This window comes from Anopheles funestus, chromosome 3RL (assembly GCF_943734845.2).
Source record: "Anopheles funestus chromosome 3RL, idAnoFuneDA-416_04, whole genome shotgun sequence".
NCBI lineage: Eukaryota > Metazoa > Arthropoda > Insecta > Diptera > Culicidae > Anopheles > Anopheles funestus.
In genome coordinates this window covers 9,887,017-9,912,344 of record NC_064599.1, presented here as the reverse complement: position 1 = coordinate 9,912,344, position 25,328 = coordinate 9,887,017, and the positions used below count along the sequence as shown (strand labels likewise).

Genomic DNA, 25,328 nt, shown 5'->3' with positions numbered 1-25,328 from the left:
CAAAACTGGGTCCAGAAAAGCCCGCCATCGTAAGGAAGTGGATAAAACGTTCAAACTGCGAATCACTTCAAAATCAATCTCCTCTGGGTAAATATCGTACGCTAGCGTTGCGAAATGGATTATTCGCTCGCAGCGAGTCGCATTGGTCCCTTTTTTATTACCTTCTGGATGAGTTCCGCCAGACAGTAACTACACTTGCAGTGCTGATCCGTGTCGAAAAAGGGTTTTTTCGTAACAGTTGGCGATAACTTCCACCGCACCGGTCCGGACGTCCGCGAGACGCGTAAAACCGCAAAATAAAAACCCACGGCCACGCGTGACCCTATCGAGACGGGAAGTTGGTCGCATTTTGCCTCTAAAAGCGCGACGACTGCGAGATCTTTTACACCACACAAAACAGCAACAGGCTGGCTTCCCCGGCCATGCTGTGGAAGGGATGGGGGGCGGGTTTGTTGTTTGCCAAGCAGGTTTTTTTCCTTCCTTCTTTTGCGAAGGCGGTCGCAAGTTAAACTCGTTCGACTGCTTACATCCCCCACGCAAGCACGCCCCTGGCTTGGGGGCCGAAGAACTTGGATGCATGGGTAATCGAAGTTTGCATGCTTCTCCCTAAAAATCACATAAAATCTCGCACACACATTCATTGGCACGGCTTCGTGGTGGTGGTGGTGTGTAGTTGTCGCACATGTGAAGCGCGTGCCGTGCGTGGCGCGTTAATCCAACGATGACCTTAATGACATCATAATACATCGTAGCACCACCGAGTGTCAACAAAACCTGAGCAGCTTCTTCCCGTCTGCATCTTTACTCTGTGATGCGGGACATCACTAAAACGATGGCCAAAATAAACTACAATCTAGAATGGAGGTGCCTGATTGGTATCTTTATGATAATTACGTGCGTTACTTGACGTGCAGAATGAAGATTTGAAGTTCACCCAAGAAGGTGGAGAGCTTGCTTGAATTAATCGTTAACCAAATATTTTAACTTCTTAAAGTAGTTTTCAAATATTGTTTAGTTTGTTTTGTTCTTCTCTTTTCGAGCTATTGCTATCCTAATGCTGACTTTTTTAGCTGTTTTTCAGTGTTTTGTTGTTTTTCCTTTTTTGAATTTAATTTTACCTCTTATTGTAGGATGACTTTTTATGTTTTACTTTTATTAAATTTTAATTTTTATGTTAAACATATGCTTTATGTTACTTGTTTCTTTATTAAGGATTTATATTCTGATTTTAGTTTTAATTATGCATGAAATGATTAAATTATAAAATCGTTTCAACAGGTTTCAATAAAACTCATTTAAAACATACATAAAACAATCATCAAGCAATATCATTTGGTGTTGAAACAATTACCAACATACTACATTCATTTGCTGCAATTGTTACACAATTCTTGATTCAGATTAATGAGACCAAATTATTCATAGCGAAAGAAGGAAGACACACTGGGAAAGGAAACTCTTTCTCGCTCCATAAAACGGAAAAAGGCAAAGCAAAAGGTAAAAAGAATCGCTAAACCACAAAAGAAAGGCAAGGTAAGGAAAAAAAGGGCCATTTCAAGAACTGTGTGCTTGATGGTTTCGATAAAAAGAAAGGAAGCTAGGTGTAATGATTAGATATTCAGCTGGGAACAGTTGTGATCTTAAAGCAAAGGAACCGTGGCGGATGCTGAATAAATTATGACCGAAACAAACCCGGTGCGAACAGACTAAAGCGAAAGTCTTTCTTTATGAAATGGTGGTCTAATCATGTCGTTTTTTTCTGTATTCGCACACATTTAGGCACTTAAATGTAACAGAACATTTTTATTGAGTTTTTACTTTCTTCGTACATTCATCACTCGGCGTTTCCATGTTTCAATCAAGCAACAAATGTACTTTTCCTTTATCTGATTTATTAATCGAAGACTATATCAAATGTTTCACCAGCAAAACTTCTTCTTCCCGCTCAGTTGCTCATTTATCATCATAAAGGTTCGAAAAGGAAGCCGAACTTCCTAACGTGTCCTCCTTTACAGTCGCTATCAGCTTTAAATAATCTCTGCCAGATACGCAAAATCTCATCAATATTAAACGTCACCGGAATGGAACCTGCCTTAGCTTTATGTCCTCCCTGGAAGATCCTCTAGCATTAAGGTCCGGGGCTTACCTTTGCCCACGAAACGTTCCAGCTTTCTTGCCGAAAATTAAGATGGTCCTTCTTATCGTTTAAAGCTCTCGCTTCGTAGCAAGCAATCTTCGGCACAGTGGGAAACATGCTCAACCAGTTCACTCTCGCAACTTATTCACCATTTGCACTGCTGCACATGCAAAACCACAGGCAAGTGCGTCTTGCGAGTTGTGGCGCATTAAGCGTGGCCGGGAAGGGAACAAAAAAAAACAGGTTCACCTACTCACTGACGCTGTACTTGGTTGTAGGGGTGACTCCGATATTAATACGTTCATGCTGTTCAACATCGACAGCAGAGCACAGAGGAGGAACCCAGAACCTTGGCATTAACTTCCGACCACAAGTCGGGTATATAAATTGATTCGATCACAAAACTGACACAAGACGCTTTTTCCCCGTCCGCTTGAAAGATGTTACATTTTACATAAACTTCTCACGTGCCATCACCCTTTATTCTTGATGAGCTAAAACCGTCTGGCAGCACACACACACACAGACACACACACAAATGCTGATGGAAAAGGACGTTGAGCTATTAAATTTGAACAATATTTCTACAAACAGGGACACCATCAGGGACAAACAGCAACCAAAAAACCAGAAACAAAACCAAACCAGACGTATACTACATTATTCACCTGCGTCTCAGTGGTAATTGATATGGATGGGAACCGTACCGTAGCTGCACTCACTTGATGTTGGTCAGGAATAATGGCACGATTAGACACCAACAAAAAAAACACACCAACCATACGGGAAAAAAGGTGAAACCTTTACAGGGAGTCGTCAAACTTACCCGAAAAATGTTGAGGAGCTAAAACGCTAACGAGCGGGTCGGTGTCAGATGATTCTGAAGGGTTGGTTTGTAAAGCTTACACACAGAGAGACAGAGGCATGGGACGAGAACACAACAAGCAACAGTGTTAATTATGAATCACGCCCGCTGTCAACGAAAACTGTGCCGAGTTGGCTGATGATGCTTTATGGAACGCTTGTTGCCTTCAGCAGAGTGTGTCAACGTTTAATGTTTGCCTTAATTTGGTGCGATGTTTCAAATTACGTTTAGCTTCACATTTCTATTATTTGATATTTGCTACACCTGTTTTTTGTGTGAAGATGTTAAGTAGTTGATTTTTAAACAATTATTTTTATCCTTTTCCTGTATCATTTTTCACCAAGTGCACACTCTATAATGCTTTAAACGAACACTGCCACTAAGGTAACGTAAGATTTTTTACTCTTGAACACTACTTCAGGAGAATTTATATCCTCCAGATAACGATGCTGTGTCCCGTAAGCCGTGGAGGCAACCAACGTTTAATAACTTTGATTTACTGCTGCAATTAGATCGAATGCTGTATACGCAGTAGGACGAGTGGCTGATCTGAACGGTAAAACGATGGAACGCAGCAATCGTTTAACCTTAACCACGACACAAGGTGACCAAAGTGAGCATCGTGCCGTTTGCACTACGATGTGGTTTAACCATAAAACTGACCTTTCCTGTTCCTAAGATGCTTATGAGAGACACTGTGGTAGGAGGTAGGATACCTTCAAACATAAAAACCCACGCACTTACAGAAACACACACACAGACACTGGGCACCCGGAAGTGAATTAAAATTTCATCAAATTACCAAAAAAAAAAAAAAAACGCGGACTAGTAAGTATCGCACCCGCACACGCAATATCGTACACAACCGATTGGAAACGGGCCTCCCCTGGCTACACTGTTTGTCGTTAAACTGTCGGAACTAGCATCAAATCAGCACCGTTTTGGCTGCAGCACCAGCACCAGTTGCTGAGCCCGTTGTAACGCACGGTAACGCACAGTAACGGTCACCACGGACACGAAGCAGCAGCAGTTCAGGCAGGCCGCGTATCGGTCTACACCGGGCGCGCGTTCAGATTCAACTGAGAGCAAAACCCACCCGTGCGGTGATGCTATAGAGCAGCTTGCGAGCGTCAACAAAAACCGGACGGGCGCGCTACTAGCCAGACCACCGTTGCCCGGATTGCAGTAGGCGCGAAATGTTGGCGCTCGGAAGCGGTCCGCGACCGTAAACGCACCGTACAAACCCGAACGGATATTGCTCGTGAGCTTGCAAAGCTCTCCCCCCCCCCCGAAAGGACCGAAGCTGCCGTCGTCGGGTTTTTGATAAGGTTTATCCTGCATTCTTCTTACTCTCACGCTGTCGCTGAAACACTGATACTGAGTGGTACGGACGATTCCTAGGGGCCTGTTAAGGGCTCAACATGCAACAGGGTTGCAAAACAAAGCGTGTCTGGAACGGAACGTTTTGCTTGAGCAAGCGAACAGATCCTTCGGAGAGCGTGAGTGATGCGTGAGAGACCAACTTACGGTAAGGATAACGGAGAGCTAACTGTTTCTTTTAAGCGTGATAACGTGCTGGGTGCAAGTCTTCTAGACACTTATTTACTACGATTTAGACAAAGAAATAAGCGATTTATTGATGAAATAATTGCTAAACAATTCTTCAATTAATCACTGCTTCAATTATTCATCTTGATTAGCGCCTAAATGTATGCAAGAATTATTTTATTTTATTTATTTTCTAGATTCAGGATCTACTTAGCGTCCTAGGTCTATTGTTGACTCAGGATATTGTCAATTAAAATACAAATAGATTTGTTTTTGTATCAAAAGTTATTTCTGTGGTATTCGACAGTACAAATAATGACTCTCGTAGGAAGCACTGTGCCAACGAGATACGTCTGTGTCCATTTCCGGAAAGTATGCTGTATCCTTACCTAGAGTCACTCACTCTCACGCTGTGACGTGAAATGGAGGCATAAAGCTCTCCCGAAGAATTCTAGGTCGTGAGCAAACCGTCAGGCTCCAGCTACAGGTGAAATCCATCACGAAGAGCTCATTCAACCCGTTTATGGTCTTTGTAGCGTTCGGTTCTTTCCATGCTTGGAAAATGAAACACAATTTTTATTTAAATTTTTATATTCAATTATGTGCTTATCAACATTTATATTTATTTTTCTAAAATAGAGCTTTTAGTCCCACCTGCTCTACAAAAGATGTTTGACCACTTTTGTTTAAATAAATAAAAAAAACTCATGAGAAAAAATCACTTCCAATAAGGCAGCATCGGAAATTTCCAACCATAATTCCTGGACTTCGCATTCACTTACTTCTTCACTGCCCCTTCTACATGAGCCACGCGTTTGTATTTCCCACCCTGAAAATCTGTCGTTAATCTGCAGGCTTTTCTTGTCCACCATACTATTTCGTCAGCTGTACGCAAGGACGAAACAAACGTCATCATCTGACATTCCCTTTACTGGCGACACGACACTTAGGGCGAGTGTCCTATGACCAAAGACTGACAAGGTGGTGTATCCACTACTACTTGGCACGGCTTTTGCAGCAGGAAGCTTTCCCCATCGTCTCACTCAACCACAAACAAACCAAACCAGACGTGCGGATGGGAAAGAACACTAGAAACCACTGGGAGGGATTAATTCTTCATAACAAAAGTTACCTTCATCATCTCCCACTGTCTACCGCTGTCCGTTGCAAACGTTTTTACCGTCCGCTTCCCGGGGATTTGTTGCAACGTGCCGTAGGAAATCATTATGCTTTAAATAAATAATCATCCACAATCGAAAGACGTTGAGTGAGGTGTTTTTGTTTCAGTCCCTATTTGTGGTATTGGAACGATTTTCACGCTTCACGGTAGGGCGAGAATAATGCGCTACTAAACGTTTGGTAGTCGTTAAAGAAAGCATGAAGGCCTGGCGGTAACATCTAGGGAAAACTACCAGAAAAGTATCATCACATCATAAACATACAAGCAGGGAAATTTCTACCAAGAAATAGGACAATCGGAGAAGCTGTTTGCTAAAACACGTATCAAACGTAGACGTGGATAAAACATTCATACACCTTGACCATAGAAGCACACCAGGATACAGTAACCTTGAGTCGCTGTACTATACTGATTTGCATGCAGCGAGAGAGGAACAACAACAAAAATCATACACAACTTTACAACAAAGTAAAACCTTCTCGGAACTCGACTACATCCGCGACAACAATGCTTTTAAAAATGGAGGGCTCGTCAAAAGGAAGATGACGTAGCACGTAGCAACACCGAGGGAGTCGCTATCCGTGGGAAAGCAACACTGGCGTTCACAATACACGAAGTTTTGCAGGATTTAAAAAAAAGTGCTTTGCTGTCTTTATTGATTTTACCACAACCCGCTCACGGTTGTTGGTGGTTTAATTTATCACCTGGATAGTGGTTGCAGGTACTTCATGTTAATCTGGTGCCTCATTTACACATTTTGTACTACAGTAAAAAAAAAGTATGAAAAGCTTTGTACTTTCGAAGTGGTCTGAGTGCACTTTACATGCAACACGTAGATGACCTAGTTTGAATCAAACATAAAGATAGTAGAAATTCACTTTTTCGAGACACGACAACTTAATCTCAGATGACAAGGAAGTTATAAACGAGTGAATGTTCTATAATTTTCACATGTTAATGCAATATGTATTGCATTCCATTTAGACAAGACTAATAAATAAACGTGACGCCTGAAAGTATGCAATTTGCAATGAAATATCCATCCTTTAGAAACAAAAATTATACTTTGATTTCCAAGCACACAAAAACGTAACGAAACCAATCGATCGGATAATACAGCACAATCCTTTTTAACGGATCATCACAAAACTTTAGCCACAATCGCTACCTTTCTACTGGGTAAGGTGGGTTACCTTTTAAGGGCTTTTCAAATTTTTCAAATTCCAAAAAAGTTAAATTACTGGTTACCTTCCCCTACCGAAGAAAGAAGCTACGGAGGTCTGTCAAAAATGTGATCACTTTATTAGGAATTCAAAACACCAGCACAACATCAATCAACCCGCGACAATCCAGAGACAATAAGAAGAATAATGGTAAAAAAGGGATACTTTTATAACTTTTCCTTAATCGTTGCTTTGTTTCAAATGTTATTGTTGTCTTCTGCTTGTTTTCCCTATCCCTCCAAAGTTAATTTTATTGTTAAAAGCTTTACAAAAACCACCAGAAAGTTGAAGAAAGGTAGCATCAACGTATTAGTTGAATGATCCCTAATGTCTATTCTCCCAAACAAGAAGACACTTTATTTGACCATTGAAACCAACGAGACAAGATGTTCCCGAACTAGCGTCTTGCTTGCAGTACTCTTTCACTTTGGTGGAGCCGAAAAACTTATCTTCATTCTAACAGATAGTCAAACTTTTAAGTTTCCACTCGATCTTCCCACTCCACGAGCTCCAGCTTGAACGCGAGTCCTTACAGTGCATCGTCACCGTCAGAACAAAGGGCCGCTGTTTCGCATTGCTAAACCCTACCGTCAATATCTCATCAGCAAACGAAATGAAACGGTTTGCTTTCCAGTTTGATCGCATTAATAATAGTTGTCGCCTGAGGCGAATGCCAAACGTCAGAAGGACTCCCCGTTCTGGTATGTATGCGCTTGTCACGCTCTAGTCAGCAGTTTCGATGCACCGAATTCTCCGGAGTGAGTTCTTGCTTGATGTCTGATGCGACTGACAAGCCATAAAATAACCTCCTACGGCACTCTACTCCAACGCAGCACCAGGACAGCTTAATAGGAAAATGCCGCCAACGGAACAAGTACGCCAGACAATGATCGTTCCAGTGATTGCCGGTGAAGGAGATCCTTGCTCAACAGCTTTTTTTTTGTTAAAGAAACGTATGCTTTTTGTTCACTACACCTCGTCACAATCAAGGGCCCGTGGCATGCGAAAGGAATCACTTTAATTCTTCTGGCAAATCATGATCCACCTCTGACAGTCCACCCTTTTGCTTGCAGTTCGTCCAACCAAAACTATCTCCCGTTCCCTTGGGAAATGATGGCTCCCTCCACGGTGGCAAAACTTTTCGTACTAACATTTCTGTAAACTTTCATATTTCATCGTTTTTGATGGCAACTTTTCCCTTTTGCAGGGGCCCATGAAGCTTACAGGGAACCTGGATGGAGGCGCATTGTTGTTTATGAAACTTATGGAATTTTGATCCGAATGCTTCTTTGGGTGCTGAAGAACTATTTTCGCTAGCTGCTCTCTACGGGAGGTGAAAGAAGATTCACGAACGTGAAAGCAGTTCTCATTATTCTTTGCCACAAATTAACTATTATGAAAATAAACAACTCTCTCTGTTTTTTTTGCTATAGTAAAGGCATCCATTTTGATTTTGTTTGCTTTACATTGTATTAGATGAATGGATTGTTTTGTTGTGTTAGAAAAGAATCAAAAAGTATTTCAATCAAGCAAAATTTTCTCCCCTTTCTAACATGATTTCATCTAAAACGGATGTCACTAAAATTATGATGAGATTTCACATAAATTTCATTAAAAAATCCATTTCCCTTTTTAGCACAAACAGGCACCATCTGGAAACGAGAATAGAATCGGTTATTTTTAACCACTCGGAAACCAGCGTTTTCTTCCCTTATCGAAATGAAATGTTAAAAAGCTTATCATCTGTTCCAGTAATTGCACCACCGGTCTCGAAACTGCTAGACGCATCCCAGTAATGGAAGTTATGAAATTATGCATTTAATTCTTAAGAAACCGGAAGCCCTGCCTAAAGCCCAGCCCGGTTTTTGGGTGAGTTCTTGTCTACCACAGTAGAACCGTGTTGCTTGTGTTTGGGTTTTGTAATGCAATTTCTCTTCGTCTCAGGCTGCTGTGGCCACTTTCGGATGAGAATCTGTCAGCTGCGATTGTGCTAAAATGGGAAGATTTCAGAGAATTGCTTTTCCTCCCACTTGCCATTGGAGGCTACTAATAGAAGGATACTAATGATACCACAGAACAGTCTTACTACCCGATTTGAAGGTAGTTTTTGTGACTTTGTTTAAGAAATCGATTTGATGCTTCTTTAAGTATTCAAGAAATAGTATTAATAGCGAATGAAGCCCAAAAGTCGTCAAAATTGTTAAAAAAGAAAGGAGTTTTTTAAAAAACAATCACTTAAAAAAACACTTAAAATTATGCTATTAGGAATAATAGTTTAGAATGTGCTTAACAGCAAATTACATACATTTACAGGGAAATTTAGAGAGAGGCTCCAGTACAAGGCGAATAATTAACGGAAAGTGTAGTACGCTTATTGATTTATCCACCAGTTTTCCATCGATGGCGCATTCATTTCAATTACCACCACCACCTCTCGGCCCCCTCTCACCAATTCCGATGCTGGGAAAATCTTTTCTTCGGATTCTTCACACAGCAGCAGCTTTTCCTCCTTTTACGTCTAAATTACACTTATTATCTGATGACACCATTGAGCGGAAAGGATTGACTCCCAGCTCCACACTCCAATCGGTGAAGCTACAAAAATCTAGAACTTTTGCTTCACCTTACCTTAGCTGTGTTGTATTTTTCCCGTGGTGAAAATCTTATGCTCACCCGAACGCTCGCTGCCTGGCCAGACGCTGTTTCTGGGACGAAAGTTTATCGAACAAGTAATTGAACCAAGAAGAATCTCGCCACGAACATATTCCCGCAGCGCAGTACCGACGACGTTTCGACTTCGCCTCGGTGCTTGATGTTCGACGATTCGACATTCTTCGATACGCGTGCGGTGCATGTTGGGTGCCCGTTTCCTGCAGCCGGGACGAAGCACAAACAACGTCGAATAAAGTAATTACATTCTCATTTGGAATGGTAGATAAACTTTTCCGAGCACGTACCGAATACACCCCTTTTCTCGGGCGAGCATTGGCCGGTGGGGATGATGTTGCGAACAAATTGTCTGAGGATCTATCAGCGACAGACGTGCCGCAGCTGTATCATCCTTCTTCGTTGGCCTGCTGGCCAATCCGGTTTTCCGGACAAATGAGAGGTTCGCGTCCAGTATCTCGGGTTGAAAACGCATTAAAGACGTGAGTTGGAAAATGCGCTCACCCAAACACTTCACAGCAGCAGCCGTGGATAAGCACCATTTGACCCCATCTTACCTGACATCCTCAAGATGCCAGGTGTCTATGTACAGACGTTCAATCGGGACGTTTTACTGCAACGTTTCAGTGCCTTTCTAATGCACATTCGCACGATATAATCGATTCCGGTGGCAACAATAAAGAGTTCCACACAATGCCCAAGTGCCACCCACAATTGTGGCAAAATAAATGTCAAATCATTCCAAGATGATGCTGGCGTTTTCGTTCAAAACACATTCCTATTCTGCTAGAAAATAAGCTCTGTACTGCCTTTATTTATCAAGCAATAAAAAATGAAAAATTCAACACCATTTTGTCCTATATTTTTCCATCCCTGTGTAACGTCCAGGTAGCAAATGAAAGAATGTTTGCCATCTTGACAGTCCATTCCACAAAATTTAAAATGCTTTTTCCACTGCTGACTGCTGCCATTCCGTGCACCGAACAGTGAAGCTTAAAAATGTAGCAAATTGTTGCTTCTCTCAACCCATCGCCCACTGGTGACTGGTTGCACTTTCTTATCAACAACCAACCATTCGGGTGGAGATGCAATTTTTGTGCAGTGTGCAGTGCAAGTTACACAGAAACTACATCTACCCTTCCATCTTGCTGTAACAAATATGAGTGCACGCGCAGCAAAAGTTGCTTCTTCTGGCACTAAAATAAACTGTGCGAGTGAACCAAAAACCAGGACAGAACGTGAGAGCTGAACCGCTTCCAAATGATGCACCGGAGAGTTTCCGCTTCTCTATCTCGCAGTAATGGCGTTTGCGTTTCTTTCTACCGTTTTTTGGGGAGGTTTCTTTCTTTTTTTAATATGGCATTTTGGTTCCGGGAGTGCGATTACTGCTCCCTCGTTGGCTGGTGATCCAAACGACCAGACATGAAAACGCTGCTGCAGGTAATGGAGTACCACCGCATGCTGTGTGTCTGTGTCTGTGCTTCAAGAAAATGGCACAGATTAGTTCCCGAAAGCTGTTTGCTTTCGATTCATGATGATGGTTTGGTGTGGGAGCCATTTTTTTAAGGATGTAGTAAAAGCAACGCTTTACACTCCAGAGGATCAATTTTAGCATTTGGGTTGAAAAGCGCATTGACCATGACGAGTCAACTGTCTTTAAAGTAAGAAGTCGCAATGGTAAGAGAATTCTGAAAAGATTTCATATGATTAAAAATGAGATTATAATTTCATTTCAAATTAGTCATATAAATTAAAGCTTTCTCTTAGTAACACTTCTAATACAAGCTAAAAGTACTTTGAAACATTTTAGTCAACAAAATTACAAACTCAATAAACTATCGGCTTTACAACAGGCTACAAGTTTCACACCATTTTCCACTCGACGGAAGCAAATTGGCACCGACCGTTGATGGAAATAGTTTTCCACCTTACAATCACACGCAGTCAGCGTGTCGTCATGACAAGAGAAGTTCATTACGACCTATAAACCGCGTTAGTTTTCCTCTCCCCGGGGACGCCGCTTCACTCAGGTACGGCGACACTTTGATGCATTCGACATTTAAGACGCGTAGGGAAACGGTTTCCATTGCGAGATCAACAACATTGTTGCCAGCCAGGCAGCCAGCCACGAATTCATATTGCTTGCCGCGTGTGGATATTAACACCATGATTACAGCTTCCGGTAAGAGGGGAGAACATCATAAGGATTTGAAATGAAACCGAGTTGTGATATCATATGCAAATCTATTTCTACTACAAATTCTGCATCAACTATTGGGTGTGTAAGAAAATTTCGAAGGAAAAACTCATTTGATGAATTATAATTTTTATGAAGCTATAAGATATTTTTGTACCTGGAATTACATACATTTAGGCGCTAAAGGAAAAAGGACACCGAAACAAAACTTAATGATCATTTTTGTTCTGTTAGATGTCACAAACCCAGAGTAAACGGACATTAGTAAATGCATCAAGTCACTTTCAAATTTTAAGTTTTTATTATTAAATTCCCGTTTATTCGTTCCTCAAACTAACAGCTATAACCCTATTAAAAGGATATAGGGTTAAATAATATTTCCTTCTCTTCGGGAATACTTAAAAGGAATAGCTTCTCTGCCATATCCAATGCCATATAAGGAACCACATTCCACGAAATTATACTCATCCATACACAAACACACATATACGGAAATTGCTGTAAAGCTTGTTCCCCCGTACCGAAATGTTAGTGTACACGGTCCGATCCACTAATTCATGCGGCCATAATTTGCTTTAATCTAAATGCTAATCAGCACCGTCCAGTTGCACCGGAAAGAAACCGGAAGTGGGCAAATGGGGTAAGAATTAAACACCGGACACTCGGCTCACATTCCCAGTTGCCACCACCTCCCCCCCCCCACCCCCCGCCCATTGCAGTCAACAGGTTAGAGAACCGCATTAGACGGTTTCGCGTGTCAATTTATGAAGAGAAAAAAACGAAACAAAGAAAAGCGCAAATTAGTACAAGGAATTGAAGGCGTGAAGGAAATTGCTTCCATTTTTGTTTAGTTTAAATTCAAAGTCACACAATTTTATTATAATACTAAAGTTTCAGGTTTATTCCTGCACTGTTAAGGTTGGACAAAAATAACTTTAATGTGTTGAAAATGTGAAAAGTTGTATCCACAACTTTTTACTACAAAACCACACACTCTTGAAGGAGAATTAAAACACAAAAAAAAAACAAAACAACCATCGGAATAATGTAGTGCAAATACATTACAGCTCTCTTCAGCCCCATTTTGCTTAATGCAGTCCTGCCATGCACTAGCTGTGGCTTACGGCACAAAGACATGCACCTGGCACCGTGTCAAGCGTGTAGGTGGAATTGTTGAAGAAATCTAATTAAACGCTCGAAACGTTCAACAACAAAAAAAATAGGAAAAATACAGGCTAGAGATTCTATCTGCTTCGTTGCTTCTTGCTGTACATTGAACGTACACTGAACAAAGCGAACCAGTTGTGCAGTAGCATCGAAAAGGGCATATGGTTTTTTTTTTTTTGCTTTTTTATCGATTGCATCAATGTGATGATTCTAATGCAAATGGAGCTGAAACGGGAGCGACAATAAAAATTGTTATAGCATGTGCTATGATATCTACAGTAAATACCAGATGCTCACTAGACACGTCAGGAATTTCACCTGTTCAACCGTTATTGATCAGGATGCGTAACCTTTCCGCTACCGGGTGATGTGCAATTGATTGGAATATTGAAACTTCACTCACGGAAGGTTACAGGTTACAGGTGGAATGTTTGCGTTGTCTGCACAGGAATTATGATGTTTTAACTGTGGGATAATAAAATAAAAGCTACCCAGGCGTTAGCGTAAAACCTCCACCGTAAGCGACGTTTATGCTGCACACATTGGAGGTGTTATTACAAGTGATTGAATTGGAATGATATTTTACGTAACTCAATAAACACGAAACACGTTGAAGTGATGGACGATCGACAGTGCTGCGTTGTATGGTAGATAGGAAAAATGATAAAGGAAGGATATGTTTTTTTATTTGTCTTTAATACACTTTAACATAAAACACCAGCTAAACACTTTTATATAAACTTCATTTTTCAACTTCCAGCCTGCGAAGCGTATAAACCATTGTTCCGTTTGATTAACGCTTCACCATCCTGTAACAGCTGGTACCCGCGGCGCACGCTTCACTAGCGCCATAAAATTCCTCACGCTTGTCTACGCAAACGAACTGTGAAATAACAGATATCAGTCGTGCACACGGCCTTCGAGATCGACGGCAAAAAGCGAATATATTCCACCGAGGAAAAACACAATCAATGAAGCGCACCACATCATAAACCACCTGTAAGCAGATCAACCACACGTTCACACAGCCATAAATCCTGAGCTCCCTGTTGCGGCCTAACGAACTTCAAATAATCCACTCTACTTGAACAGGCTCTCTACAATCTTCACAAATCAAAGCATTATTCGTCTTTAAATTATGTTATCGTTGCCTAACGCGTCCTAATTCGTTTAGCAGCTGCTGGTAACACCTCGCCAAACATCAAGCAGAACTTCTCGCTTATCCATCGGTGTACATAAAGCTCACGGAAACCTTAAATCTTAAGCGCCCGGTTGTTTGCTATATTCATCCACCAACAGTGAACAGTAGTTCCAATACAACACCGTATAATCCGTACCGGTTAATCCTTTTATACCACTTTAAAGTTCCGGTTGCCCTACCGCTCATCTTATTCCTGTGCGCCCTTCCCGACTAAACTATGATTCAAAGACATTTCACCACCTCTCGGAGCGACGGTTCTTCAAAACGGATGCGCACGGTTAAGCAAATTAAGATAATCGTTTATTTACTTTAGATCTGGCCATCAGACGATAAGAAGGTTTTTGCCAATCGACCCCCAGCTTTCGCCTTTGAAGAGCATCCTAAAACAACAAAAGTCGTCCTTCGCCACACGAAACGCTCGTTCGGCCGGAGGAACATCCTGACTGCTAGACGACCTTAAAATGGGAGCTAAATGTTTCAATCATCTTGCGTGTCTTGCTCTGTTTGCCTTGTTCATTAGTTCCACTGTGTGTACATCGATAGCTCAATTGCTCAAGTTGGTGCATCGATTGGAGATACCTTTTTCATTACACACATTCAGGACGATGTTGCCATGTGGCAGATATTGGGTTCACGTCTGAAGGACATGTAACGGAATACTTTTAGGATATTTATTATCCTGCTCAGAGGGGGATCATCCACTACGCAAACTAAGCGACCACTGTGCATTCAATATGCATGGCTTACAATAATGTAATACTTTAGTTAATTTCTTTCGTCGGTTATATTTATAACGTTGATGTATTTTAATGCGAACTTGTTGAAATAAGTTTCTTTTCTCTCAAATAATGCTTTAAATTAAAAAAAGAATAAAAAATCAGAAAAAAAATTCAAAAAAAATTTCCACTCGAAAATTTCATAAGGCTTACCCCTTACGTTTTTTTTGGAAAATTTTGCAAAATTTAAAAATTTGTTTTATTTTAATGCGAAATTGTTGCAATAAGTTCCTTTTCACTCAAACAATGCTTTAAATTAAAAAAAAGTTAAAAAATAATAAAAAAATTAAAAACATCTATAATTTTCTCATTCTACTAAGGCTCATTTTTGCACCAAGTTTTGCCTATAACTCGGTCGGTATCCAACGGATCGCCAATCTTTAACCTGTGGTCGATAGATGGCATCAATGGCTACATTTTCTTCTTGGACAGCCATGCTCTGAGATGTCTGTGTCGGAAGTTATTCGAGGAACCATGTTCGATACCCTGTTTGAGAAAATGTAAAATTTTCCTCATTTTTGCAACAAGTTTTGCCTATAACTCGGTCGGTATCCAACGGATCGCCAATCTTTAACTTGTGGTCGATAGATGGCATCAATGGCTACATTTTTTTCTTGGACGGCCATGCCCTCAGATGTCTGTGCCAGAAGTTATGCGAGGAACCAAGTTCCTTACCCTGTTTGAGAAAATGTAAAATTTTCCTCATTTTTCTGCAATTCAGCAAAATTTTCAAATGTGATATATTTTGTTGCGAATTTGTTGCAATAAGTTTCTTTTCACTCAAATAATGCTTTAAATTAAAAAAAGAATCAAAAATCAGAAAAAAATTTCAAAAAAATTTTCCCCTCGAAAATTTCACAAGGCTTACCCCTTACGTTTTTTTTGGAAAATTTTGCAAAATTTAAAAATTTGTTTTATTTTAATGCAAAATTGTTGCAATAAGTTCCTTTTCACTCAAACAATGCTTTAAATTAAAAAAAGTTAAAAAATAATAAAAAAATTAAAAACATCTATAATTTTCTCAATCTACTAAGGTTCATTTTTGCACCAAGTTTTGCCTATAACTCGGTCGGTATCCAACGGATCGCCAATCTTTAACCTGTGGTCGATAGATGGCATCAATGGCTACATTTTCTTCTTGGACGGCCATGCTCTGAGATGTCTGTGTCGGAAGTTATTCGAGGAACCAAGTTCGATACCCTGTTTGAGAAAATGTAAAATTTTCCTCATTTTTCTGCAATTCAGCAAAATTTTCAAATGTGATACATTTTGTTGCGAATTTGTTGCAATAAGTTTCTTTTCACTCAAATAATGCTTTAAATTAAAAAAAGAATCAAAAATCAGAAAAAAAATTCAAAAAAAATTTCCACTCGAAAATTTCATAAGGCTTACCCCTTACGTTTTTTTTGGAAAATTTTGCAAAATTTAAAAATTTGTTTTATTTTAATGCGAAATTGTTGCAATAAGTTCCTTTTCACTCAAACAATGCTTTAAATTAAAAAAAAGTTAAAAAATAATAAAAAAATTAAAAACATCTATAATTTTCTCAATCTACTAAGGCTCATTTTTGCACCAAGTTTTGCCTATAACTCGGTCGGTATCCAACGGATCGCCAATCTTTAACCTGTGGTCGATAGATGGCATCAATGGCTACATTTTCTTCTTGGACGGCCATGCTCTGAGATGTCTGTGTCGGAAGTTATTCGAGGAACCAAGTTCGATACCCTGTTTGAGAAAATGTAAAATTTTCCTCATTTTTGAGCAGTTTAGCAAAATTTATAAATGTGATATATTTCAATGCAAATTTGTTGCAATAAGTTTCTTTTCACTCAAATAATGCTTTAAATTAAAAAAAGAATAAAAAAGCAGAAAAAAAATTTAAAAAAAATTTCAACTCGAAAATTTCATAAGGCTTACCCCTTACGTTTTTTGGGGGAAATTTAGCAAAAAATTTAAATTGGTTTATTTCAATGGAAATTGCTTGAAATAAGTCTCTTTTCACTTAAATAACGCTTTAAATAAAAAAACAATAAAAAAATAATAAAAAATTCGCACATTTTCTATTCATAAAAATAGAAATTTTCGGTTGTTCCCAGAACCAAGAATTACCGGATGTTACTAAATGTTTCCCAACTGAGTATAAAGTTTTTGTAACGAGTTTATGATACAAATTTCATTACTTTAGGGGTTTTATTCAACGGATAGTATGCTTTCAGAATTCTAATTTATCATCAAACCGAAGTTTATACAGCGTAAACCTGAATTACCTTTTTATGCTCTTATTAACAGTACGCTAGTATCTTGTTGGAAATCTGTCAACGGGAACAGAAACTGCAGTTTCGAAACTGCAGTATTTTCCTGGATGTTCCCTTATTACATCAAGCTACACAACCTACCCCAGGTGCATGTAGAACATGGTTCATTCGCGAATGTACGTTGTCGAATCTGTTTTCCCAAAAAGGGAAGGTTTTCCGCTTCTGCAACGGGAGCTTTCCCAGATGTACAGATGCTTGTTCTGCTTGTGAACAGTGAAAACTAACGTCGAAGGACGGTCCCGCAAAAACCTTCAGGGTGACGAAATGGAACGTAATTACGAAACGCCAAAGCATCAGCTAATGGAGCACTAGGAACCCAACCCAAAGAGTGTTGGTCTTGGAAGAGATGCCAAGAAAGAAAGAAGGACACTTCTAACCGTATCACAAAATCCGGCTTCTATATGTCTTCCTTCTTTATGTGTTCCTTTCTGCGTTTCCTCCCCAGGATTCTGATGACAAAATGAATCCCTAATGGAAAATTATCGAACATCAACTTGTTCTTCCTTTCCCAGCTACCAGCGAAGTGTTTTGTTTTTTGCGTAAGTATGCCGGTGTAGGTGGATAAAGACAAAGAAAAGGGAGTCAACAATTAGGACACTAATCCTCGGATGATACTGACGGCCCAGCACCAGACAGTAAGGGCTACAGAAACTTTTCACCGTGGGACAGTACGGACCCGGTACGAACTCACCGAAAGCGGTGGAAAAGGCCTCATGATTCAGTTTTAAAAGTTCTTGTTCAAATGTTCATCCAGGGAAGGAGCTGTATCGAAAAGATGCCAAACGATAGTAAGGGCTGCCCGACGGCGAATGGCTAACTGCATCGAATGTATCCATTTTTTTTCGGACCACTAAGCCGTGGATCGACTAAAACTTCGACACCATAATTCGACACCGATTGGCAACGAAACCGGAAAGTTGAAATTACTTTCCCATTACTTTGAAGAATGTCTCCATCGTGGGAGATGTTTTTGTGGGAAAAAGGTTCTTGCGTTGGTTGTTTCGGAAGTGGGAAGTTAAGATAAAATAAATACATTTCTTGCAAGATACTAATTTGCTACGTGTTTTATAACTTTTTATAATCACAAATTATTAATATCAAGTTTTCAGTTTAAACAACATATTTTATCAACTGTAAATCTTCATTACAAAACCTTTTATCACTAAACTGGGTAAAAAGAAACGAATAGAAATAGAGCATAAGAATCAAAAAGCATAAATCATTTTTCCACTTGGCTCCATCCCTCGTCCGTGTACCGAGTAGTGTTCTAAAAATACAAACTTTGCCCATTAATTAATCCAATTCAGAGAGTATTCATCAGTATCAGACAAGCGCTGTTAGATCTGCAATCACGTACCTCTAATTGCGAGCGATTCTTTCACGAATGGCCACCAGGTGGGAAGACTGGAAGAAAGTTTCAGTCTGGCGGTAATTTCTATTATATTAAGAGCATACAAGGCTTTATACAATGTGTTAGTTATTCTGGTGAATAGATATATTTTAAGTACAAAGCTTTAACATACAATTGAAATGCAACTAAAAATAGACTAGTGCTGAAGATCATCTACTTATCCTATCATGTGATGAAGGTCATTTAGCTACTCTACAAATGAACAAGCAAACCAATCAATTGTCTGCCACCCTGGTTTTTTGTTGATCCCTACACCTTCAGCTCATTTGCTCATTTCAAAAAAAAGATGTTGTTCAAAGGCTTTACGTTTGTTTGCGCACTCTGGAAAACGATACCGATGATACCTGGCAACGCCTGGCTAGCTTTTCATTTCCCTCCTCATTGATCCGTAACTAATGAGTGCTGCTTCCCTTAGCTGACCATGACAATCGCCCAGCAAACGCCCTTCCATCTAATAACACTTCATAGGGAAGATGTTTGCTTTGGGTGTCCTTAAAAAGCTGAACCGTAAAATCAGCTTGGAAAGGACTTTCGTGCTATTGCTATGTTTAGATGCCGTTAGATGATGTACATATATTGTTTTTAGAACACTTCTCCTGATTAAGCGCTCGGTCCAAAAAACGCACGTGTACGTTCAAGGGGTTTTTTACCCCCATTTTCCCGCCACAATACAAATTGGGTTCACATGCACACGCACTCTCATTCGCTCAGAAAAGCTCCGAACTAAACGCTTGAGAAACGCTCGAAAACACGCTTCATTAATACACGTAATATTTGTGCGGTTTTTGGTCGTAAATTATAGGTCAATAAATAGTAATTATATTACGATGAATTAACAAACATATGCAACAGCAAACAAAGTTCATAATATGTAAAAATAATAAATAGATATTGAACACTACGAAAAGACATTTACAAGCAGAAGTGAGCCATACCATCTAAACGGCCAATCAAAGCTGCTGTCAATTTGACGGCTCCAACCAATTCATCAACCAACAACAACAATAAGAAGAAGAAAAAGAAGAGAATTTTCAATCATGAAGATGGCTGACGGTTCCACAATTTTGCGACGAAACAGACCCGGAACAAAGGCAAAGGTATGTAAAATAACTGTTTAAAGTGCAGAAACAACTACACGAGAAACGATTCTCAAATGGACGGTAGTTGGTTTTACAACTCCCCACCCGGAAACACCCTTAATCCATCGGTCTGCTTTCGCTACACTTCCGTTGTTGTGATGAGAAAGTGAACTACCCCTTCCCACATATAGGATCGATCGGTGGGCTGTGCTTTCTGCAGGAAGAGTTAAACGCTTATGTTATGCTTCTGGTTGTAGGACTTTTCAAACTGGGCCGATGAAGTGTTCGAGGAAATGGATAGCACGCTTGCCGTGCAGCAATACATCCAGCAGATGATCAAGAAGGACCCTTCGAATGTGGACCAAATTCTTACCATGCCGGATGGGCAGGACGAGGGTGTGTGGAAGTACGAGCATCTAAGGTAGGAGTGGTGGCAACACCGTCCATGTTTCGCATCGTTCGTTACGCTAACACTGCTGCCCGGTGGTGGTTGTTTCGTCTTGTAGACAATTTTGCATGGAATTGAACGGACTGGCGGTGAGGCTACAGACGCAGTGCTTTCCGGCCACCTGTACCCAGATGACAGCGACCGAGCAGTGGATTTTCCTGTGTGCTGCACATAAAACGCCCAAAGAGTGTCCGGCAATCGATTACACCCGACACACGCTCGATGGTGCTGCGTGCTTGTTGAATAGTAATAAGTATTTCCCCAGCAGGTAAGCTTCCGGACGGCCGAATGCAATTTCAATCCTTTGCTAACGCTTGTTTTGTACGTTTCCCATCAGGGTGTCCATCAAAGATTCGTCTGTAGCAAAGCTAGGTTCGGTGTGTCGCCGGGTGTATCGAATTTTCTCGCACGCTTACTTCCACCATCGGCGAATATTCAACGAGTTCGAAGAGGAGACATCGCTATGTCTCCGGTTTACCAACTTCGTCACAAAGTACACGCTCATGTCAAAGGAAAATCTGATCGTTCCCATTCCGGAATGTGAGCTTACGCCTGGCGAAAGTGAAGCCTAAAAAGCACCGGTCAGAGACGTCAGTAGTGTCATTATTCGTCATTTTCGTGCTACTATTCGATGTGGAAAAAAACTGAAGTAGCTCTCACTACCCTCCCAGCACGATTTTTCGTCCAAACGTCGCATACTCCCGAGTACGCATATGCAGCTCCAGAAGGGTGGACGGGACGAAACGGTATAGAGACAGTGGCCGAAATCCGGTGTACAGAAAGCTAGAGCGATCGAATGCTGCCGATCTACAGAAACTAGTTCATCCGAGATCGCACATCGTTTTTTTATTAGTTAAAACATTTCTAATTTTCCATCTTCCTAGCGTAAACGTAAATTATTTATAGTTCTCTCTCTTAGTTCTACCTGCTTTTTATCTTACCTTACGTTCAGTAAGCAAGTGCTTATTTTTCTGATTACGATTATTGCGCTCAACTGTGCAAGTAAGGGTGAAATAAGTCATAAACCCAATCGTGCATCGGTGCGAATTCTTCAACAACAAAATAACTAGCCAACGGCAAATTCATCCCCGATCATGCAAAACGAGCACAGTATTTGTTGAACATAGCTACACTGTACGCCCAAGAGGGATTGTAACAATCTTTTTACAATTATATTCAGTATGTGTGTGTGTGTACTACAAAAACGGACGGTGAATTGCTAGGCGTGTTGTAAACGGTGGTAGTTGATCATGTGTGCGAATATATAAATGAACAAAAACCCAGCAACTTTATAGCAAAAGATATTAAAACAAAAGCAAAACATTTACATAAAGGAACACTCATAATGTAATGAACATACCTATATATATATATACGTGTATAAATAGTGAAGCTATTATTTAATTGAACAAATCCACACAAACACACACACATCAACAAGAGAAGAAAGCGAAGCGTTACGCAAAGGACAGCGCGCATCAAAAGTATCATATGAATATGCAAAGAGTGTAATTCGAAACCGCATGATTTTCACACGATTGAAGTTAAGTATATGACACACCGATCCTCATGTTCAAAGCAATAATGAAAACCACACTCTCGGTGGTACAGGACGAGTTGCAAAGTGTTTCAACAAAAAAAAAAAGCAAACGAAATATATATTAAATGAACGGGAAAAGGATATGACTCAATGTAAAGGGAAAAAAGGCGTGTTTCCGGGCAAAGATTTGAAGGCCTTCTGTTTCTGTTCGACAATCGAATTTAATCAGTTTTAGAAAACCTTTCACTCGAAAAAGATTCACTTCTTTTGCGCCATTTCGTGTGAAAGCCTTCCTGCCCCCCTCGTTACACCACATTTCCAGTTCGTGATGTAAGAGTTCGATACAACTCGGAACAAAGTCATGCATGCCAATAGGAACGACACTACCACCACCACCATAATCATCAGAAGCAAATCGGCCAGAGGAGAATCGATCGCGAAAATGCAGCATAAAGGCAAACAAAACTCGTTAATCATTACAAAACTATTACGGTAAAACGAAGCATTAAAAAAAAGTTTAAATAAAGCTCTACACAATTACACGAAGGAACAATACGTGAATAGGAGGTAATAAAAATTCATTTATCTAATACTTTCACGAAAAAAAACATGCGTGTGTTGTCAGTGTGTATTAAGTCATCTTGTGGATAGTAAGACAATTATTAATATTGTGTAATTTTACTCATTTATACACAATGAGATATTTCTCACAAGAGATGAGATCCTTATTATGAATCTCCACCAGCGTTATCCTTCCCATGATATTGTCCTTTCTCGTTAGAAGGGGTTTCCTGTCGTGACGCAGTATTATCACTCGTGTCCATCCTAACTTCTTTCCGTTCTTGTTCCGATTTCTTTCTATCCCTCCGACCTCCGCCCACTCCACCTGTGCCCTTTTTGGAAGTTCCATCTGTCCCACCATGATTTTCACCCACCTCGGTAGCGTTCGGATTTTTCCGATTGTCTCCATCCCTAGGCTTACCTTTGCCCCGCGAGCTTCCGGCACCGTCTCCGTCAGCATCTTTCTGTCTGTTGTCTTTCCCTTTACGGGCATTTTGCTGCTGTCGATTTGCACCATTACTAGTTCCAGGGTTCTCATCACCGTTGGAATAGTGTCGGTTCGCTTTCTTTTTAAGCTGAGGTCCGGTGAAGTAGTTACCTTTCTTATCGCCTGCCTCTTTGGGTCGCTGACCTTGCGGACGCTTGCGAGGACTGTCGGAAGAGCTTAGACCCGATCCTGTCCAGAAGCCACCGTGTGTTTTGGAATGCTGATAACCTGGCACCGTCGAGTCGATCTCATCCAATGACGTTAGAATGTGCACGCAAGGAATATTGCGTTTGGCAACGATTTGCTCCAAACCATCCTCCTGTGGATCCCAGAATTCTTCAACTCTAAAAGTAGAATATAATGTTTTAATAATCGCACCTATTTGCTGCTCATCACGAGTGCGTACTTTCTGTAACAAATCCGTGTCACCTGATGAAGCTCAAATTGTCGCTTTAAGATTTCCGCACAGCTTATCGTTTTGCCAACACCTCCATCCGAACCACTCCACACCACGGAACGGTGCGATCCGTCCTCTAGCGCTTTCTTTGCATACTCGACCAGATTCGTTACCGCCGAACCACCCTTAACGTGCATCCAGAGAAATTGTTCCGGTAACACCTCGATCGGAATCTCCTCCTTCGAAAGTTCCTCCTCCACGTTCTTTCCTTTCTTGTAGTGCATCATCGTGCCGCTTTCGAAAGCTCGCCTTTCCGCGCGAGAAATTACTGGAATGAAGAAAAACGGCCATTAAAATCTAAAATCCCGTGATAAAACGGTCACGTTACACAGGGGAGTGTGCCACGGGTATGATGAACTCGATCGATTGAAAACCGCTAGACAACAGGTCCACACTAGCGCCCGATGCCATCCGTGTGTAGTGGACTGTCGGAATGTTTCAAGGAATGTTTTCTACATTCCAACAAACGGTCATGCTGATGAACCCTTTCACGCTGATGGTGATGATAAAAGCGTACGAACGAACGTGTACGAAATATCGAACGGATTTTCCAACGGTATTGAAGATGTTGTTGGGGTTCGAATTAATTTCAGCAAAACCGTTTAAGGATCGCCTTTAAGCAAACATATGACGTACAACAATTGTCATTTTGCGTCATCAAGAGTAAATTGACCATTTGAATAAGATAGAAGCAGAGACAGAAGGAATGCTTAATTTAACTTCAACTGATGATTCAATTTTGACGCTATGAGCTCGATTAGATTATTCAATTCAAACTCCCCCACACGTATGGATGGTTTTATTGGGTAAGATCCGCCGAATATAGATCCATCATTGTAACGTTTCCAATTCCAGTGAGCCAATTTCATTTGGATCTTTTTGGATGCAAAAAAGAAAACAAAACTGTCGAGTCAGAGGCTTTCCATATACCCTAATATATCCAAATAACAAATAAAAAATTGTATATTGCGAACCCAAGTACAGACAGAGGTTAGCTGATACAATTCAATCCCGCATCAGTGACCAACAATATGTCGACTATCCTTGAAGGAATTTTAAACTTTCTGAAGACTTTCTTACTTCATCTCTTATAATTTGATAATCTTCTAAGATTATTTCCATTGCATAAAATTGCATAAAAATAAAATTTCTTTACATAACATTTAAAACCTCGTCTGAGGGACATTCCGATCGCAGATGGTGAACTCTTCGCAGTGGAAAAAGTCATTATAGTAATCTTACTGACCATTTTACTTCCATCCATTTTTGCTTGACCAAGGTTTTACTTCACACTCGAAGGACACTTCATCGACCCATTGCCCACAAGAACATCCGGACCCTTGTGCTACAAGTGCGTTCTTGCAGTTGATGCGTAATTTAATTGATCCACAGCAACAGCTTCTCGATATCGGTCCGAAGACGAGAACTTCATCTTCATGTCGTCTGGTTCGAGGTATGAAGAAAGTGAGAATGAAAATTAACAACCAACCGATATCATTTTCCCATTTCTTGAGCAATTGACGCAAACATCTTCAACAGTTGACGCGCGTCTTGGCTGTGGCTGACAACATCACCGTGAAGGAACATGTATAAGAGTTTTCCCACGACTAGCACCATATAGATTTCTTGTGCTCCAATAAAAATAAATAAATTATCCTATTGCCAGAGCTGTGAGAGGATTGGGGAAAACTGTGTATGTGTGACGGTTAAATATATACCCGTAAAACCCAATTTTCCATCCTTGGTTGTTGGGACACATAACAGTGGGTAAAATAAAATCGCGATCCTATTGATGCCCTTGCTTTTCGGTTTACGTTTTTTCGTCGTTTTGCAATTGCGGTCACCAGGATATCGCATTCAATCGATTCCATGCATTAGGGGAAGGACCCACCAGGCGCGGCAAAGGAGTGTGCTGCACTTGGAGTGGATGAATTAATTTTCCCATCGACAACTTTCATCATATTCACTGCGAGACGCTTCGTTTCGTTCATGTTTTGTTCACCCTGCTGGGACGGGTAAGAAAAAGGGACCGGCATTATGCGGGTGATGCCACCCGCCATTGCCAGTAG

General features: G+C 40.6%; 3 protein-coding genes across 4 annotated transcripts in view; 1 reads left to right on the top strand and 2 right to left on the bottom strand.

The window, feature by feature from the left end:
- LOC125771279 (rap guanine nucleotide exchange factor 4) overlaps positions 1 to 4,094 on the bottom strand; it is a 112,668-nt gene extending 108,574 nt beyond the window's left edge. For both annotated transcript variants that reach the window (XM_049441740.1, XM_049441741.1), the window contains exon 1: positions 3,940 to 4,094. The gene's annotated coding sequence lies outside the window, so the exon portion shown is untranslated. The remainder of the gene's footprint in view (positions 1 to 3,939) is intronic.
- Positions 4,095 to 19,631: 15,537 nt separating this feature from the next.
- LOC125771347 (MOB kinase activator-like 4) lies at positions 19,632 to 21,863 on the top strand. The gene is made up of 4 exons (XM_049441885.1): positions 19,632 to 19,784; positions 20,024 to 20,187; positions 20,273 to 20,482; positions 20,552 to 21,863. Exons 1-4 carry the CDS (start codon positions 19,725 to 19,727, stop codon positions 20,784 to 20,786), a joined length of 669 nt encoding a protein of 222 aa, XP_049297842.1. The 5' UTR covers positions 19,632 to 19,724; the 3' UTR covers positions 20,787 to 21,863.
- Positions 21,864 to 22,369: 506 nt separating this feature from the next.
- Positions 22,370 to 25,328, bottom strand: part of LOC125771330 (ribonuclease P protein subunit p25-like protein) — a 28,829-nt gene continuing 25,870 nt past the window's right edge. Inside the window, exons 2-3 of the mRNA XM_049441867.1 lie at positions 23,209 to 23,527; positions 22,370 to 23,146 (exon numbers count right to left, since the gene is read on the bottom strand). Coding sequence (XP_049297824.1) covers positions 22,483 to 23,146; positions 23,209 to 23,486 — 942 coding nt within the window. The 5' untranslated portion in view covers positions 23,487 to 23,527 and the 3' untranslated portion in view covers positions 22,370 to 22,482. The remainder of the gene's footprint in view (positions 23,147 to 23,208; positions 23,528 to 25,328) is intronic.